Source organism: Centruroides vittatus, unplaced genomic scaffold (assembly GCF_030686945.1).
Source record: "Centruroides vittatus isolate TY-2023 unplaced genomic scaffold, ASM3068694v2 contig_439, whole genome shotgun sequence".
Taxonomy (NCBI): Eukaryota; Metazoa; Arthropoda; class Arachnida; order Scorpiones; family Buthidae; genus Centruroides; species Centruroides vittatus.
In genome coordinates this window covers 1803832-1821383 of record NW_027122239.1, presented here as the reverse complement: position 1 = coordinate 1821383, position 17552 = coordinate 1803832, and the positions used below count along the sequence as shown (strand labels likewise).

Below are 17552 nucleotides of genomic sequence, written 5' to 3'. Positions count from 1 at the left end.
TAAAAGTCTTAAAGTTTGTTTAGTTATGGCAATGCAACACTTGGGCAATCTGCCTAGTGGGGATGCCTTCTGAGAGGTCTTTTTAAGGGTAACTGGCCCCTATTTAGGCATTACAGATGTGGAGAAAATCTGGAAAACTCCACATAGCCACAAGCGAGGCACAAACCAACAACCAAATTCCCAGTGTTCGGGAAACGAAGATGGCTTGGCCACTGGTGGGCCAAAAGTCTTAAAGACCTATTATAAACCTCAGATAGAAAAATTATCATCAAATAATAAACAGCAGCAGATTTCCCATTAAATAAAAAATATTTACTTTTGTTATAATCACACTTTTATTTAATTTAAACTTACATATAGTTTATTTGTTGTTTTTCTGAAAAAGATTAGAAAGTTTAAATAAAACAAAATTTGTAAGCATTTTTTAGTTATTTTATAATTACTCAAATTATGTATTTGACCCATGATTGAAGTTAATAAATTTTGACTTTGAGCCTGTTACCGGTGCGCTTCACTTAAAAAACCGTTACGAACGTTTTCGAACTATTAAGTTCTTCCTCAGGTAACTAACGACCGTTAATCGAATGCAATTCGAATAAAATCCTACTGGAATACGTTTCCGAATTCTATCGCTTGGATCGGTGACGTCAACTTTGAATTTGAATTTGACTTACCTTCACAAAAAGATTTGTCATCATTGATACAGTTTAACTAAGGTTAGAATTTGAGAGCATAAACTTATGATTAAATGCTTTTAATGAGAATAGTTTGACAAATCTTGTTCAAAATTTTATCAATACATTTTAATTTTGTAATCAAACAGATATTAGATTCAGTTGTATAATCAACAAGTCAGATGATAATTTTTTTTTTTTTTTTAGTGTTTCTGAAAAGTTTATTTCTATTTTCAGAAAATAATCTTAATAAATATGCAAAACATAATTCACACAAACCTACATAATTTTCAATATATAATTAATATTTTATTTGGTGTCAGTGTTATAGAAAAAAAACCCTCTCAGATTCTAAAATTCAAATATCTATTACACACTCTCTCTATTTGTTATAAAATCATAAAACCCCTTTTAAAATATTTTAAAGTTTAAAAGCAATAGCAAAGTTCATGATAAAAAAAACAAAAGAAACCAAAATTTCATTCTAATCTATTCAAAAAACTGTTTTACTTTATGTTGGCAAAAATCCTAATCTTCTTTCTGAACCAAAATAGCACATGAAATACTGAAATACTCTGTTTATTAATACTTTAAAAATTGAAATGCAGTTTAAAAGACTAAAGCTCTTAATCCGAATAGATTTATCATTTTCTATATTTATTTGCATTAAATGATACTTTTTAAAATGTTAATCTGAATTATTAATGAAACTAAGAAAACAAAAATCATAAGTAACAAACAAAATTTATTTATATGTGCTACAGTTATACTTGAAGACATATAGGATTGTAAAATTACTAAATAAATTAAAATAAATTGCTGTCAAGTAAATTTACTGTAGTTCCTTGAAGTAACAAAGATTATTTATGTGAATACACTCATTAATAAAAATTATATGTTAGAAAAAGATTAAAATTTTGGATGAGTAACTTATGTTAAATTAATCATTAACCAATATATAACTTTTATGTTGTCTTCTCTTGTTTGCTTTAGAACAACTTTAATTCACTATTGAATTAAAGTTGTTCTAAAGCAAACAAGAGAAGTAATTATAAATAATCTTAATTATAAACACCATTCTAGTAAAAGCTGATAATTAAAATAAAACTGAAGAAAAAATTTATAAATATTTCATTTAATTTTGAAATTAATTCAGGTGAAAATAGGAAATTTTCTATTTGTTTGACATCAAACTTATAATTAATGTTAATCAACTTTATATTGAGCAATTTTATAATAGTTGATTAAATTCTGTATTTCATATAAATAATAATCTGGTTTTATAAAAGTGATTAATTGATACTACTTTTTAACTGACGACAACAAATATGTTTCCAATGATTCATAACTAGTGTTATCTGTTCAGACATTTCCTTATGATTAAATTTTAATTCAAACTCTACAAAAATTCCATTTACAACTTAAATCAAACTACAATTTCAGTTTGATTTTACTATTCAAACCTTATTTTCAGATCCAACAAACTTTCAAACTATCTGGTCTTCAAAAATTAGTTGGGAACATGAACATGAGGAATAATAACAGTAATAATAAAGCTAATGATATGAGAAAATAAAATAATTATGCTATATTTAAAAAAAAAAACTAAAATTGCAAAGTTTTGAATCTAAATTGTGTCACTCTAGTGCCTAGTGTTGTGTCCATTCTGTAATCACTGCTCTGAGGAAATATGAAACTTCCAAAACCTTATAAGCTAAACACTCAATTTTTGGATGTCCTTTTTTTGGAAATGCTTAAGAAGTGGGTTTTATTATTTGGACAAGAAGCTGTTTGTCTGAATGACTATACACTCACCAAAATTTTGTTTGAATCAGAGACCTAAATGTATAACCTTCTCCTTGTTAGACAGGTTTCACTGTATTTTAGAAACAAACTTAAACTTTAAGAACAGTTAAACTGAATGATAATCAAATTATTAATGTATTAATTATTAATTTAATAATATTATTAATGTAATAATCTCATTTAACAAAACAAAAAATATAGGCTACAACAGCAACCTACTACTGTAGCTTGTTGACAGTTGACAGATGTTCAAACAAACACTGAAAGCATTGAATTTGTGAAATAACAAAAGAAACAAAACAAATTTCAGTTGCTTCTAAAATCATACAATAATAAAAAATTTTTATCATCTATTATTTTATACATAGTACAAAATTTCTTCAATTAATAATACATTTTAAAAAATATTTTTTATCAAATATTGGATAAGAACAGAATGAATAAAAATATCATGTCATTTTAAAGTATATTTAGAGAAATTTTAAATGGAACATGAACAAATATATGTTCCATTGTAATGCAAACACAGAAAAATTTTTCCGAAAACCAATTTAAATCAACAAGCAAGCAAATAAAGACTACAGTAAAATTTTAAAAATTGGACTTTCTGAGATGTAAAAATTAAATAAGGAACCAACTATGAACAATACGTTATTTGCTTTTGTGTTTTTGATATAAATGACATAACCCGGCAGCATCATCAGGATCGACGCATTGCCGGGTTATCAAACATGCAAACTTATCAACCAATGGAATTTCAAACAATGGAATTTTTTTCTGATTTTTCGATCCTCTGGACACAATTTTACATATCTTTGCATGTAAAACTGTACAAATCCACCTTTTATGATTGTTTAACACACCATTTCAATTTTTCCAGATTATTCCTACCCTTGGTTGATTTGAAACAAGAACACTCTAATTGTACTTTGTGCTTTGTACATTTTTTTCTATATCTACCCTATATTCTATATATTTTCCATATTAAAAGCAAAATGTTCCATCACCACCGAAACCGAAACTAACACTTTACAAAGAAATGCTATAGAGACTCAGCTCTGACTATCTGAATAGAATATAACTAAATCAATCAAAATGGACAACAAGTGTTTTATCCACAGTTTGTAAATGTTTCAATTGATTTTAATTTTAATTTTAATTAATTAATTTTCATTTTATTTTAAATTTTAGTTTTGGTTTCTGTTTTGGTATAAAAGCCAGAGTTTTAAATTTTAATTAAATATTTTAAAATTTAATTATTATTTTTAGTTTTAAGTAATCGGCTAACTAGTTACATATAAATTAGGATTTCTCAAACGGGATCTCGGGATCCCGGATGTTTTTTAACCCAGGAAATCCCGCAAATTTCTTAAAAGTTCACTTTTTTCTTTTTTTGTGTTCAAGGTTGAAGAAATTTTGCAAATAGAAAGTATAATTAACTCATAAATTGTCAGAATACATTTGTATTTATTAATTTTAAGCCTGCTTATTAGTTTTTTAAATTTTTGCTTGTTATGACATCCCACATATTGTCAATAATCAATATGTATTTGTGGCAGGACTCTGAAAATTCTTTACTTGTCAGAATCTGTAATATCTTGAATAATTGTGCTAATGCTGTCTTAATTTTAACTTCAATAATTTTAGCTTCAATAACTGCATTATGCCAGGTTGTGCAAATTGGGCAAAGATAGAAATGAGTATGAAGTCTGCAAGTATGAAATTTTTCTTCATAAACCTGATTATTAAAGCCAAACGAACTGCTGAATTATCAAGCTATAAGCTTGATACTGCTATTAAAGCAGCCGAGGTAGACAAATCAAGAATAGTTGAGAGCAAAAAAAGCACTGCAATGCATCTTGAAAAGGAACTAGAAATCTTCAATGCTACGGGTGAAAAAACATGTAACATTTGCCTTCTCTTAAATGCATTAATTAATTAAAGACAATTCCACCCACATCCATTGAATTGGAAAGGGCATTTTCAGTAGCGGGACTTTTCATTATTAAAATAAAACCAGACTGAGTGATTGGAGTATTGATCATCTTTGGTTTTCAAAATCTTAAAAAATTTACAATAATATTTTGTATTATGTTTTATTTAAAAAACAAAAATTACCTTCTAAGTTAAAAGTTTGATCTAAGTTCATTTCTGTAAATTTTCAACTCAATTCAAAAGTTTTTTTTTCTTTGTAAGCAGTTTCCAACAAACTTTAATAAATTTTTTCTTTGTGAACATTTCTACGTAATTCAAAGATAATTTTAATATATATTTTACACAGCATTATTAATATTATGATTTTGGAGGTTGCAGAACATATTAAATTACTTTTAAAAATGAAAAATAATTATATCATTCAATTTCAAGATATTTTTTATATTTTAAAAATAATTAATTATATCCCGGGATTTCCTGGATCCAGAAACAGTTTATTTTTTTCCCAAAATCCTGAGACAAGGAAAAGACCGGGAAATGAGAATCCCTAGTATAAATACAGGCACCCAGTGCATTGAAATTCTCCCAAGATGAGCTGGACATGCTGGCTTATTGGGTTTGCTGGCATACCAGATGCTGTGTTAAGGAAATTTCAACTTTATATCATGAAATATTAAGATTGAATGTTTGGAAAGTATCAAGTTTTAATAAATCCTTCCACTCTTTCTTCTTTTTTATGAAACAGTACATTGTAACAGTTGTTATAATAAAAGTTCTTTCTCAATATATTTTTTGTTTACTTCATGAGAGCAAGCTTATCATCATTCATCCAACAGGTTATAGGCCCAGCAAATCATCAACACGAGTAAACTTAAGCCTTTTCTTTGCAAATATTCCATTTTGAAACTGAAACACACATGTGAGCTAAGCCTAATGCATTGGTGATGGTAAAAATTATTCAATATAACTTACAGCAGTGCTACTGAGAGATTCAGCATCACAAAGTTAAATAATGACAATTATCAGCTATGGAAATTCAAGATGCTATGGCCTATGGGAAAATCTGAACCAACCGAAACCAGAAGCTATAGCTGCAATTGGCTTAGCCATGAAAGATAGCCAGCTTGTATACTTGACATGTTTTTTTTTTACACTTTTTTGGGTTCAGAAGGTCTCAAACGTGAAGATTTGCAAGAAAACTCAAAGGATTAAATACTTCATACTTTCCCTTGTTATGTATACATAACAGCCAGAAAAGTAAAAACTACATAAATCATATTAGAAAGATTAACATTTTTAATAATCCAAAAAAAGCACAAAAAACAAGTGCAGCCTTAGTACACTAGAGGAGACTATAAGGCAATATTATCCTGCATTTGACAACCATTAAAAAATTTAGAAGTTGAAAACAAAGATGCTGAATGAAATTCAGAAAATTTAGTTTTTATTTTGTTATAAACAGTATACTAGAAGTTTTCATTTAATAAGTTATTATATATAAAAGAATTTGTTACTTTATGATCTCTTCCCTGTTTTTTTCTTGTAATCTTTTAGATTCTGATTCTAGTTATCTCTTCATAAGAATTTAATAAATTAAAATGTTAAATAATTAAAATTAAACTCATGGTAAGAATACTTAGTATTGATTATCAACAGAAAAGTTAGATCAAGTAGTTGCAGTCATTTCTTTGCTAAAAAATTATTTTTTTTAATTCACTTTCTGAGATGATGTAATTTATGAAAAATTTAACACAATTTAAAATGTATTTTTATGACAGATTTTTATGAGTTTAATTAATTGTAATAACATATTTAATATATTCTAAAGTTGATTATGTAAGCAACTATATATGATAGTAGCTAATAATTTGAATAAGAATCTTTCTCCATGCTGTGAATAATCTGTGCTTATACAGCTCTATTTAAAAATTGAAACTGTCATCATAACTATATGTTTCTTAACATTCATTTGTCTTATTAATTGTTTTTTAAGAATTAATAAAGATATCTTGGGTTGTAACAATCACACATTTTTATTTAATATATTTTAAATTTTAATTTCAATAATTTTTTATTGTTTTTCTCAGAAAATTTTAATTATTGTATTACTTTAAAATATGAAATATTTTTTGAATTTTTCTTAAATTTTACAGTTTGTAGTTAATGCAAATAGATCCTACATACTCTTATGCATATTTAAAAAAAATATTTACATTTATAGCTGTATGAATCTCTAAAATATGTATATTACAGTATATAAAATTTATCGTCAGACTAATATTAAGTTCCAGCAATTCATACAACAATTGTAAAAATAGATGGCTTCTTATAACATTTTATGGTTTAGTAAATGTGTCAGAAAATGACACAATGAATAGTTTATTCAAAAAATCATCCATAAAAATTTTTGTTCATTCTCAAGTACAGTTAGGAAAAAAACAGTAGATAACACTGGCAATAAAACAGTAAAGTCAAAGTTAATACAAGTAACAACTGTATTTGCTTCAGATACAAAGTATAGTAAAATAAAAATAAAATGCACTAAATTATATTTCATATTTTAAATTATTTCATATTTTAAAGTAATAAAGAAAATACAAATATTCTAAATGCTCAAATAATATTTTACAATGATCTGAATTATAAAACAACTAGTTTAAATGCCATTTTCTTAAATTTTTTGCGATTGTATAATAAAATCATTTATTTCGGTTTATTATTTATTTTAGAGACAATTTTTAATTATTTTTAAAAATAGGACATTGTATACAATAAAAAAATAAAAATGATAAAATTTTACAAACATTTTTAACATTAAACAATAACATTTATTGTTTAATGTTACTCAGAAATCAATAAGAGTATCCACATGCTCAACTGGTTCTAGCAGTCTACACATAAGAATGTCCAGGTAACCAGAAGTGTCATTTTACAGCGTATAATCTTTTGAGAATAGTCACAACATTCAACAAGTCTTGAAACTAACATTTACAAAAAATTAGAAACCCCAAACTTTTTTGATATTGACTGCTTAAATAATTCCTCAATTTTTTTATTGATTCCTCTTTTTTCCTAATACAGTTAATAATAAGAAACAAATAAATTTGATAAGCCAGTATCTGGCTTATCAAATTTATTTGTTAATCTTCTCAATATTTTTATAGAAAAGATTTACTTATAGTGTGCAAATTTACATCATCCTAGACTGTCACATACAAAACCCATTGTATTATTAATTTTTAATGAATTGTTTTCGGTTAACCCCTGAAAATGCCTTATTGACCATTTCAATACCAATTACTTTGGGGACATCTAAATTAGACAGTCACAGTACACAATTCCAAATCCACCAGGAAAGTAAGCAAAATATTATTTGTTGCTCAGCTAAAATATTGAATTATATCATTATAAGTTTATCTTATGAGTTTGTACCTAATCTGTTAATAAATATTCAACGAATACCTCAAAATAATTCAAAATTTTTAAATAATGACAATTTAAAATTTTGAAAATAATTCTAAAACCCAATATTCACTTTTAACTCTTACTTAAGTTTGATCAGGATCAGACAAAGCTTTAGAAATCTATTGACAAAACACTTAAGAAACATAAAAATTCAAAAGTTACACATTTAAACAACTACAGTAGAGCATCGATTATCCGACCTCGTTCTAGTCGGCAAATTCAATTTTTTATTTTGTCTTTATTTTGTGGAAAATAAAGAAATTATTTTTAATGATACAATAGCAATGATTATTATTTTTAAAAAATTTTGTTAGGCTTAACATCGATGAAAATTCAACGCAATGTAGGTTAATAGTGATATACTAATATATAAATTACATGGGATATACTAATATACTAATATGTATTTTTTCATACTTTTTGGTTATCTGTTTTTTCAGTTATCCAACCAACCCCAGTCCCCAACTGAGTCGGATAATCGATGCTCTACTGTATTTATATATTTTCAAAATTAATATCTGATTTTTTGAATTAATTTTATTTTAAAAGAAATTACCTAGTATTGAAATTACTTTCAAGCAACTAGCTGCACTGTTTTATTTTTAATCTATCATAATTGATATACAGGTATTAATACAACATACTCAGAACACCTTGTAAATTTGCAACTGTATTTATTAAATACTAATGTTTTCGGTCCTTTACAGGTATTACTTGTATAATACAGTAGTTACATTCCGAAAAAGTGTTGTGTTATGCAAATCTGTGCTCTACAAAACAAAAAACTAATGCAAAACATAGGGTTATGTTCCAGAAGTTAGCAAAAGTATACTATTCTTTTCTGTTATTAAGATAAATATGTTTGTTAAAGCAGTTTATAATTAATTAACAATCAGATTTAAAAGTACTGTATTACATGTTGATATTAATTTTAGTTAAATGAGGGCATTTTCTTTTTACAAAGTATCATTATCATCTCAGCTTTTTGTTGATCTTGATAAGAAGTATTGGCAACATTTTCATATTTTTTATTTTTATCATAAAAATTTTTTATAGACAACGAAATAAAAATATGTTATTAATTGAAAATTTATTCTAGAGGGTTGCATTTCTTCAGTCAAGTACTGAACAACTTTTCTCTAGAATTTGTGTTCAAGTACTGAGATACTACTGTATTTAGTTTGTCATTTTTATGAATGGAGTAATAATCATAGGTAAGTAATACTTATGGTTAAATAAAAAGTTTAACAACACTTATCTAAAAATGTTCAAATAAACTTTACTAAATATGAAGATTAATCTATAAAAAGAAAATACAGTGACAATCTTAAGGACTAAAGTCTAAAAGCAATGACAACAACACCTGGTTGATAGGAAAATTGGTGCAATTTTTTTTCTTCCTTGTCCTATCAGTTTTCGTTAAATTAAACCTGATGAAAAGCATAAAATAATTGAAAATTTTAACATTCTAAAATCCATGGGCAAATTTGAGACAACACACGTGCTTACTTGAATAAAAAACAAACATTGAACAACAAAGTTTACACTTAAAAATTGTGAAATTGAAATTTTGTATGGAAGATTTCTAAAACTATGTTAGAGTGAAACCAGAAGTCGTGTTGTATGGGAATAACCCCAATTTTCAAACCATGTTGTATGAGAGACACAAGTATCAATATATTTATCATTTTAAATGATTACTTATAGTAACTTTTTAATCAAATAAATTTACATTTAAAATTCCCTTAAAAACACATTTTCTATTTGATGAAGTAATTTTATAACAATAAAAATCACACATCCACACAATAAAAATTACAGCACCTGCTGGAGTTGGAGGTTTTAATCTCTGGTTTTACCAGATGCCTATAAAGAAAGGTCTGTCACAAGTGTATGATTTTTCATCGTTATGGAATTATTTTATATTAAAAAAAATGTTCTGAAGACATTTAAAAAAAAGCCGAACATAAAATAATTGTATTGCCAAAACTTAACAGATTCATGATTACATTAGGAACTTATTAAATTGTATTTACACTATTTGGATAGCAATATTAAAGAATTAAATTAGAAAAAGATATGTACTGTATTTTAAAAATAAATATTTTCCTAAGTAAAGCCTAAGAGATGATTATTACCACCTAATAATAATAGGCTCCATATTAGAAATAGAATACAAAAAAAAAACCAAGCACAACGTGACCCTAATTTACAAGGCAAAATATTCAATGCAATAACCACTAAGCAATATTTATGAGAAAAAAAAAAACAAAAAAACATACCAACCATAAGGGAAAAAAGATTAGAATTCTTCTGCAGTGCCATTAAATGGTTTAGAAGTACCAATCACTTTTTTGTTTCATTCATGTTATGTCTTACAGTTGCTAGGGGTAAGCTATTTGTTTCAATGCAGCTGATTTAATGAAATTTATATTTATAAACCCTTCTATTGGTAATTACCATTTCATTAATTAAAAACAATTTTGTTTTACTCTATTTTACTTGATTTCTGCTTACTTAACACCTCAATTTACTTTTGTTTTCTTACAATTAAATAAAGAAATGTATGATAACTTATACATTGCTTCTCTTCAAATTAGCTTCTTTTATATTTGTAAATAACCTAATCAACACTTTCATTTACTTTATTGTACTCAATTAAAACCATTGATTGATATGTAAATAGGTATTAAGTAGTACTTTAACATTATTTGGAGATCATGGGTAAGTGACTAGGTTATGCCAGAATAAAGTAGAAATTTCAAGCCATAAAAAAATAATGAAAAAATCTTACTCCAATTTACAAGAGGTTTTCAGGAACAAGATATGTTTGTAAATTAAGATTATAAAAAGCTACTACAAACAGTAAATAAAATTATACAAAATAAATAAATTTTTAATCCTCTTTCTTAAAAATCTTAGTATCATTAAAAAGTAAATATTCTCTCTCCTACATAGCATAAACAGACATAAAATAAGAAGTGTCTTTGAAATGTTTAATTGAAATATCAAAAATGATATGCATGAATTACTGCATGTAACATGCAGGGTTATCTGTAAAAATATTATCAGGGGATAACAAACCATTGAAATATCTATAAAATGAAATAGGATCAAAATTAGTCATTAAAAGATGGGAAATCTAGTCTGGTTTATCATATTGGAGTTGAAAAATGGCAAAAATATTTGTAACAAGTAATATAAAAAAAAAATTTTTTTAAAGTCAATTTCTACTTAGGTCAAAGAAAAATTTTATTTTAGTTAATTTTTATTAAATAATTACAAAGTTTGCTTTTTTTCTCCTCGTGTCCTCTATCAGTCCGAATCGGCATATTGCTGACGGTCGTCACAGTTTAAATTTAATTAATTAATGAATTAATATTTGAAAAAACTGTATTAACATCAAGTGTCATCCACTACAAGTTTAAAAAAAATGTATTTGAACTTGAGTGGATGAATAAAAAGTATTTTATTAATGATTGAAAATTTGAACAAGATATATAAATATATAAATAAATGTATGTAGGGAGAGTGTGAACTAATAGTAGGAATTTAAAAAGGAAAATACACTTTTATTAAATAAACAGATCATAAAGTGTTTATTAAGTTCAGAGATCACTTTTTCTAGTAAAAATGAGGTTTCATGTCACAGTACAGACAAATAGTAATCCACAACTATTTGAAAGTTTGTAAAGAATAAAATTCTCAATATAGGGTTTTGATGAAATAAAATGATAGTGGCCACAAAATAACAAAACTTTTAACAATTTTATCAATTTAAGAAGTAAAAAATTGGTTTCTTGTCAAATAGATTATATGACAAGTAAATTTCTTATTGAATGTATATAATCTATTATAAATGGAACATACATTAAATTCCTAACTAAAAAATAGAACTTAGCTATAGTTTTAGACAGACTAATTTTGAAATTAAATAGCACTAATCGAGAGAATAATTTTGATAAATTGTTTTGAAGTTTTAGTGGATCTGAATTAATAATTTTAATATTGTCTACATAAGCAATAATTGTGGACTGTAGATTATGAAAAATTAGGAGTATTACATTAATCTATTATTAAATTAATTAATTAATTAAAAAAATAAAAACTGAGATTAAAATATGATTTTGCTAGAATTAAAATTCTGTTTGTTGGTAATACACTAAATGCTCAAACAAACTAAGTACAGTAAGACCCCGCTTAACGCTGTTTTGGTATTACGCGGTAGTATTGGAATTACCCGAGATCGTACGCAATGTTGGGATCAAGGCGTAATATCAAATTTTAAAGCTTATTATCTGCGGCGGACATTCTGACAACTAATTGATAAAACAGATGGAGCAGATAAACAATCCATTAGAGATTTTTGGAAAAAACTAGAATATCATGGATGCTGTAGACCAGTGATTCTCAAAGTGTGGGTCGCGACCCCCAAGGGGGTCGTAAAAAATATTTGGGGAGGGGTCGCTGAAATTTGATGCCAGATCAATTTTTTTTCAAATATTTTATAAATTTACTATAAATTCATGTTTAGAAATAATAGAAATAAAAAATATATAAAATAATTTTTACTTAAATATATTGCACATATAAACAATAAAAACAATATAAATATTTAAATACGAGCCTAAATATAATATTCATAAATTTATGCACTATTAGGGAATCCCCGAGTGCCACTCTCCGCCTAAACTATAATAGAACAGCGTTGTCATTTGGAACGGTGTTCGCTAGCAGTGTTGCGTCTGTAGGCAAGTCAAGTTAGAAATACAGTACAGTAGAGCGTCGTTATCCGAAAATCGATCAACCGAAAGCGTTTCAGTCGGCAAATTCTAATTTCCGCTAATGCTGTGGCGCTGCAATATTTGGCTATGTCTTGGGATGCTCCGATATTACTTTAGTTTATATGCGTTTTTAGCTGGCAGCACTGGCGCGACTATGAGAGGGTACTTAAGGACGCGGCAGTATTTGAATGAGACTTTTTTCCCATCGTGAGTGGTAAGGTTTGCTTGTTTTTCTGAGGACTGTGTTGTGCTGAATCGGAACGTTTTGAGACTAGACTAACTTCCGAAATATAATGATTCTTGTTTTTATATTTTTCAATATATTTATTTTGTTTGAGAAAAATAAAGAAATAATTTTAAAAAAAATTTTATTAGCCTTAACATTGAAAAAAATTCAGCACAAAGCAACACGCAACAGAGAGAAATTTCAACATGGTATAGATTAATTACACAAAAGAAATTAACTCCTCCTGAATTTAAATTAACCCCTCCCTCCGGGATGTTTTTCTACACATACTCATTCTTTGGGGTCCTTTGAAATTTTTAAGTGCAAAAGGGGGTCGCGGACCAAAAAGTTTGAGAAACACTGCTATAGACAATATCAATCTTTCCTGGAATGAGGTGACCGAGAAATGTTTGAAAGGAGTATGGAAGAATGTATGGCCGGAGCTAAGCAAGGATGTTGACACAAGGGAATCCATTGTTGATGCTCGACGAAATTATCAAGCTAGCTAATGAAACAGGGTTGGATAATATAAATGCACAGGATATTGAAGAATTATTGCAAGTTACAACTGAAGAAAGTTTATCAACAGCACTCTTAAAGAATTAGTAGAACAACAGGTGCATGAAGATGACGAAATTAGCGTTTCTGAAGATGAGGAACAAAAGGAACTTTCAACGGATTTTCTAAAAAAGTTTAGCCAGTATAACAAAAATAATGGATCAGTTTATACCAAATGATTTCAATTTTGATAGAAGTTCAAAGGCAAGACAAAGTGTCATGGATGTGATGTCTTGCTATCGACAACTGCTTGCTGAACGAAACAGGAAAAGGCAAACGACGTTAGATGACATCTTCACAAAGAAACAAAAGATCCTTCCTCATCACAAACATAACTTCTTTAGTCAAACTTTTTTTTTATTCTCATGAATGTTTTATGAATGAATTTCGATATTAGCATTAAATAAGTCTATAATTAATGTAATAAAAAAGTATTTAACAATAAATGTTACAAACTAAAACAAAAAAAAAAAACTGATAAATTTTCCTATTCTCTGTTCTGTTTCACGTATCCTCCTTATTTACATGTTAAGATGACCCCGTTTAACACTGTTTCGTTTAGTGCTCTGTCATCTAAGAACGCATCCCCCACGTTAAGCGGGGTCTTACTGTATTGTAATAAAATGTACTTAACCTGTCTACTAATGGAATTCTTCAATTTATCTGGTTAGAGCATTCAGTACAGTACATTATTGAAAGAAGAGAAATCAAATTGCATTTGGAGCCAAAACACTTATGTCAGTATTGTAGTTTATTTTTTTTTTTTGTGTGAACATGTAGTTTATATATTTAAGTATATATTTTTAATGTTGTTTATTAACAGTTTTATAAGCTAACAGTATTGTAGTAGTAAGATCATAGTTCATTTATACTGCAATACACACCTATATTAGATATTAAAAATAATAACTGAATATGACTCATCTAACATGATTTTTTTTTATCTTATAAATTTCTCATTGATTATAGCTATATAATTATTTCAATAAAATATTTTTATAAAAAACCAAATAAAAATTAATAAAAGTAAACAATGTTTAAATAAAATTTTGATGGGCTATTATAAGTCTAAATTTAATTTAATATTTTTATTACTTACATGTATACAATTACATAGGTTATTTTTAAACTATAGTCTAATAAATTTAGACATTATTATGCTTTAATTCATGACACTAAATTAAAGATGATGACTAATTATTTTGTATATAGATAAGTGTTTTATAAATAAGTATCTGATCATTTCATGCAAATTTAATAAAATAATTTTATTATTTATCAAACACAAATATTTTACTAATCTTCATTAGTAATTCAACTGCCAGATTTTTTTTGTTTAAAACTATTTCCTTTAAGAAATGATTCATACAAAAATAGAAAAGATTTTTTTAATATAATGTATATCTTAGTCTATCAGTCCATTAAATTCATAATACAAAGAAATGCTTGTTCGTGTTAAAAATTTTTTATCAAAAACAATATAATGCTTTGTATTCTATGAGCTATGTACCATACCTTATATAATTTTATATGGAATGTTAAAAGAAAGAAAAAAAGTATTTTATAAATACAAGAAATTATTACTACTCTCGTTAAATATACTTAATGTTTTTAAAGCAGTGAAGCATCAAATAATTTATTTAAAAAATAAAAATTAAGTATTGAAAAAAATTACTGCATTAATAAGTTTATACAAGCCAATTCCCCTTCCCCCTCCCCCCACCATCCCGGCCTCCTCGCTCCCTCCACCCCTCAATCACTCCCCTCCCTCACCCTCCAGCCCTCCACCCCCCTGCCTCCCCACCCCCCCTCCCCTCTCCGCTCCCCCACACCACCTAACCCAACCCCACCCCCCCCTTTCCTGTTCCGATCATCCCTACTCCCTCGTTAAATATACTTAATGTTTTTAAAGCAGTGAAGCATCAAATAATTTATTTAAAAAATAAAAATTAAGTATTGAAAAAAATTACTGCATTAATAAGTTTATACAAGCCAATTAAATAAGTTTATACAAGCCCAATTACTATCAAAAAATAACTAGACCAACAAAATATTTACCTATAAAAAAATCTTTCAAAGTTAAAATAGCATTGGAATTTTTTGTTATATTAAATTTTAAGAAAGTACAAGTCAATTTTTGAATTATGTAAGAGAAAAATCAATAACACTGAATTCATTGACCATGTTTTAAAAATAACTTCCTTCCTTACTGTAAAACTACAAATCTTCCTTCTTTCATCCTTCAATAATGTTGAATTTGATTTTTATTAAGCTTGCTCTAATATTGTTAAATTTAATAAGGAAAACTTTCAACAACAATAAATTTCAAGTGGAAAATGATAAATTTAATAATCTTCGAAACAAAAAAAAAATACATAAATGATTTTTGATCAATTCTTATATTTACAGAAAATATATGGAAAGATAAAATTTTATTTTATAAATACGAATAGATTTAAATTCCTAAATGCATATTTTATACAAATATATAACACGCCAGTTATATATATTTACATATAATACACACACATCTCAGCTGTTTTAGGCGACATATGTATACACGTATTTACGTACTGTACATAAATCGATGTTAATAAACAGGAAACAGAGGTGCTACCATTGTTTTTAACAAAATTATCATTAAATATATCAACAATAAATATATTTCCTGCCCGAACGAAATAATACATAAATGCAAACACAAAATTTTATTTAAAACTAGACGAACGTACCAAAGACTTTTATAAATCTTCGACACGTTCTTTACTTCTGAATTTTTTTTTATTTACATAAATGTTACTGAAATATGTAACTCCTTCATTATTTTACCAGCTTTAATCACAATATTTTCTGTAAATAGAATGCATAATGATAATCAAATGTTATGTATAATAATATTCTGTGATTGTGATTTAAATAAATTAACAGAATCACACTTTAATCACATTTAAGTCAGTTTTTCTGTCATATTTTAAGTGTAATCATGAAAGTAAAGTGTAATTTTATATATTTATAATTAATGTAATGAAAAGTGTAAAACATTTTGGATGAATTAATTATTAATCTGAGCATTTTTATGGGATAAAATCACAGTTATATTTCTCAAAATAACAAGAATAATGGTTATAATCCAGATAAATATAGTAGCTTATCACTCTGTAGCAATAATACGTAAGCAATGATTACTTTCATAAAGTATACACGCGAATATAAAGTATTTCATAAGTATTTTAAGATTATAAAAGAGCAACTTACCATTTTCTTTGTGAGAGCAAATTTTTAATATTAAAAGAGTAGATCCTCCCAACCAGAATATCCAAACCAATATCTTTCCGGTTGCTGACTACAGATAACAGCGCCAACGTTCTCGCGAAATTATCGTTATTATTATTATTTTTTATTTTTTTACTTAATAAGGATTTAAATTTTTGATTAGATATTAATATTCTTATGAATTAATCGAGATTAAAAAGATTATTTAATTATATTTATTTATTACTTTAATAACGTATAGCGAAAAAATGTATCATCGACAACCTTCAAAAATGGCGTCGGCGGTGAGGGGGCGTGTTAGGAGTGAAACGGTTGATTTAGACATAAACAATGGAAAATTTATTAGATAAATAAAGTAATTTTAAATGTTGCAGGCAATAAAGATGCCAGCCGCAAAATTTTCATACGTTGACACGTATGCTCCTGATCGCGGCCTACGATAACTACCCGGCCTGCAATAAAAGCTTATGAAATTTCCCGGTAGAGGGCATTAAAGTCCAGACGTGGCGGCAATTCAAAGTACTGTTATTTTGATACGGAATAAGTGAAAAGACGTGGAATTTACACGGAAAAAACTGTCTATTTAAATTTACACCGTTTGTAACAGTTTTTGTGGTCAAATATTTCCAAAATTGAAATTCGTGAAAAATTTTTTCTAAGTGACTTAATTAAAGAGAAATGGGCAAAACAAAATTAGCAGAGATGGTATTTTAAAAATTATAAAACTACGCAAGATTTTACATTTTTGGACTCAGGAGACTTGAAACGTTTAAGAAAATGCAAAAAAAAAAGAAAAAAAAAAAAATTCGGAGTTTTTTCCTGTATTTATGG

At 26.9% G+C, this 17552-nt stretch overlaps 1 protein-coding gene across 1 annotated transcript in view; it reads right to left on the bottom strand.

Annotated features, from left to right (window-relative positions):
• The window catches only part of cpb (F-actin-capping protein subunit beta), a 57001-nt gene extending 40154 nt beyond the window's left edge, over positions 1 to 16847 (bottom strand). Inside the window, exon 1 of the mRNA XM_067272442.1 lies at positions 16704 to 16847. Within this exon, the coding sequence (XP_067128543.1) occupies positions 16704 to 16706 (3 nt within the window). The 5' untranslated portion in view covers positions 16707 to 16847. The remainder of the gene's footprint in view (positions 1 to 16703) is intronic.
• Between the last annotated feature and the right edge of the window lie 705 nt (positions 16848 to 17552).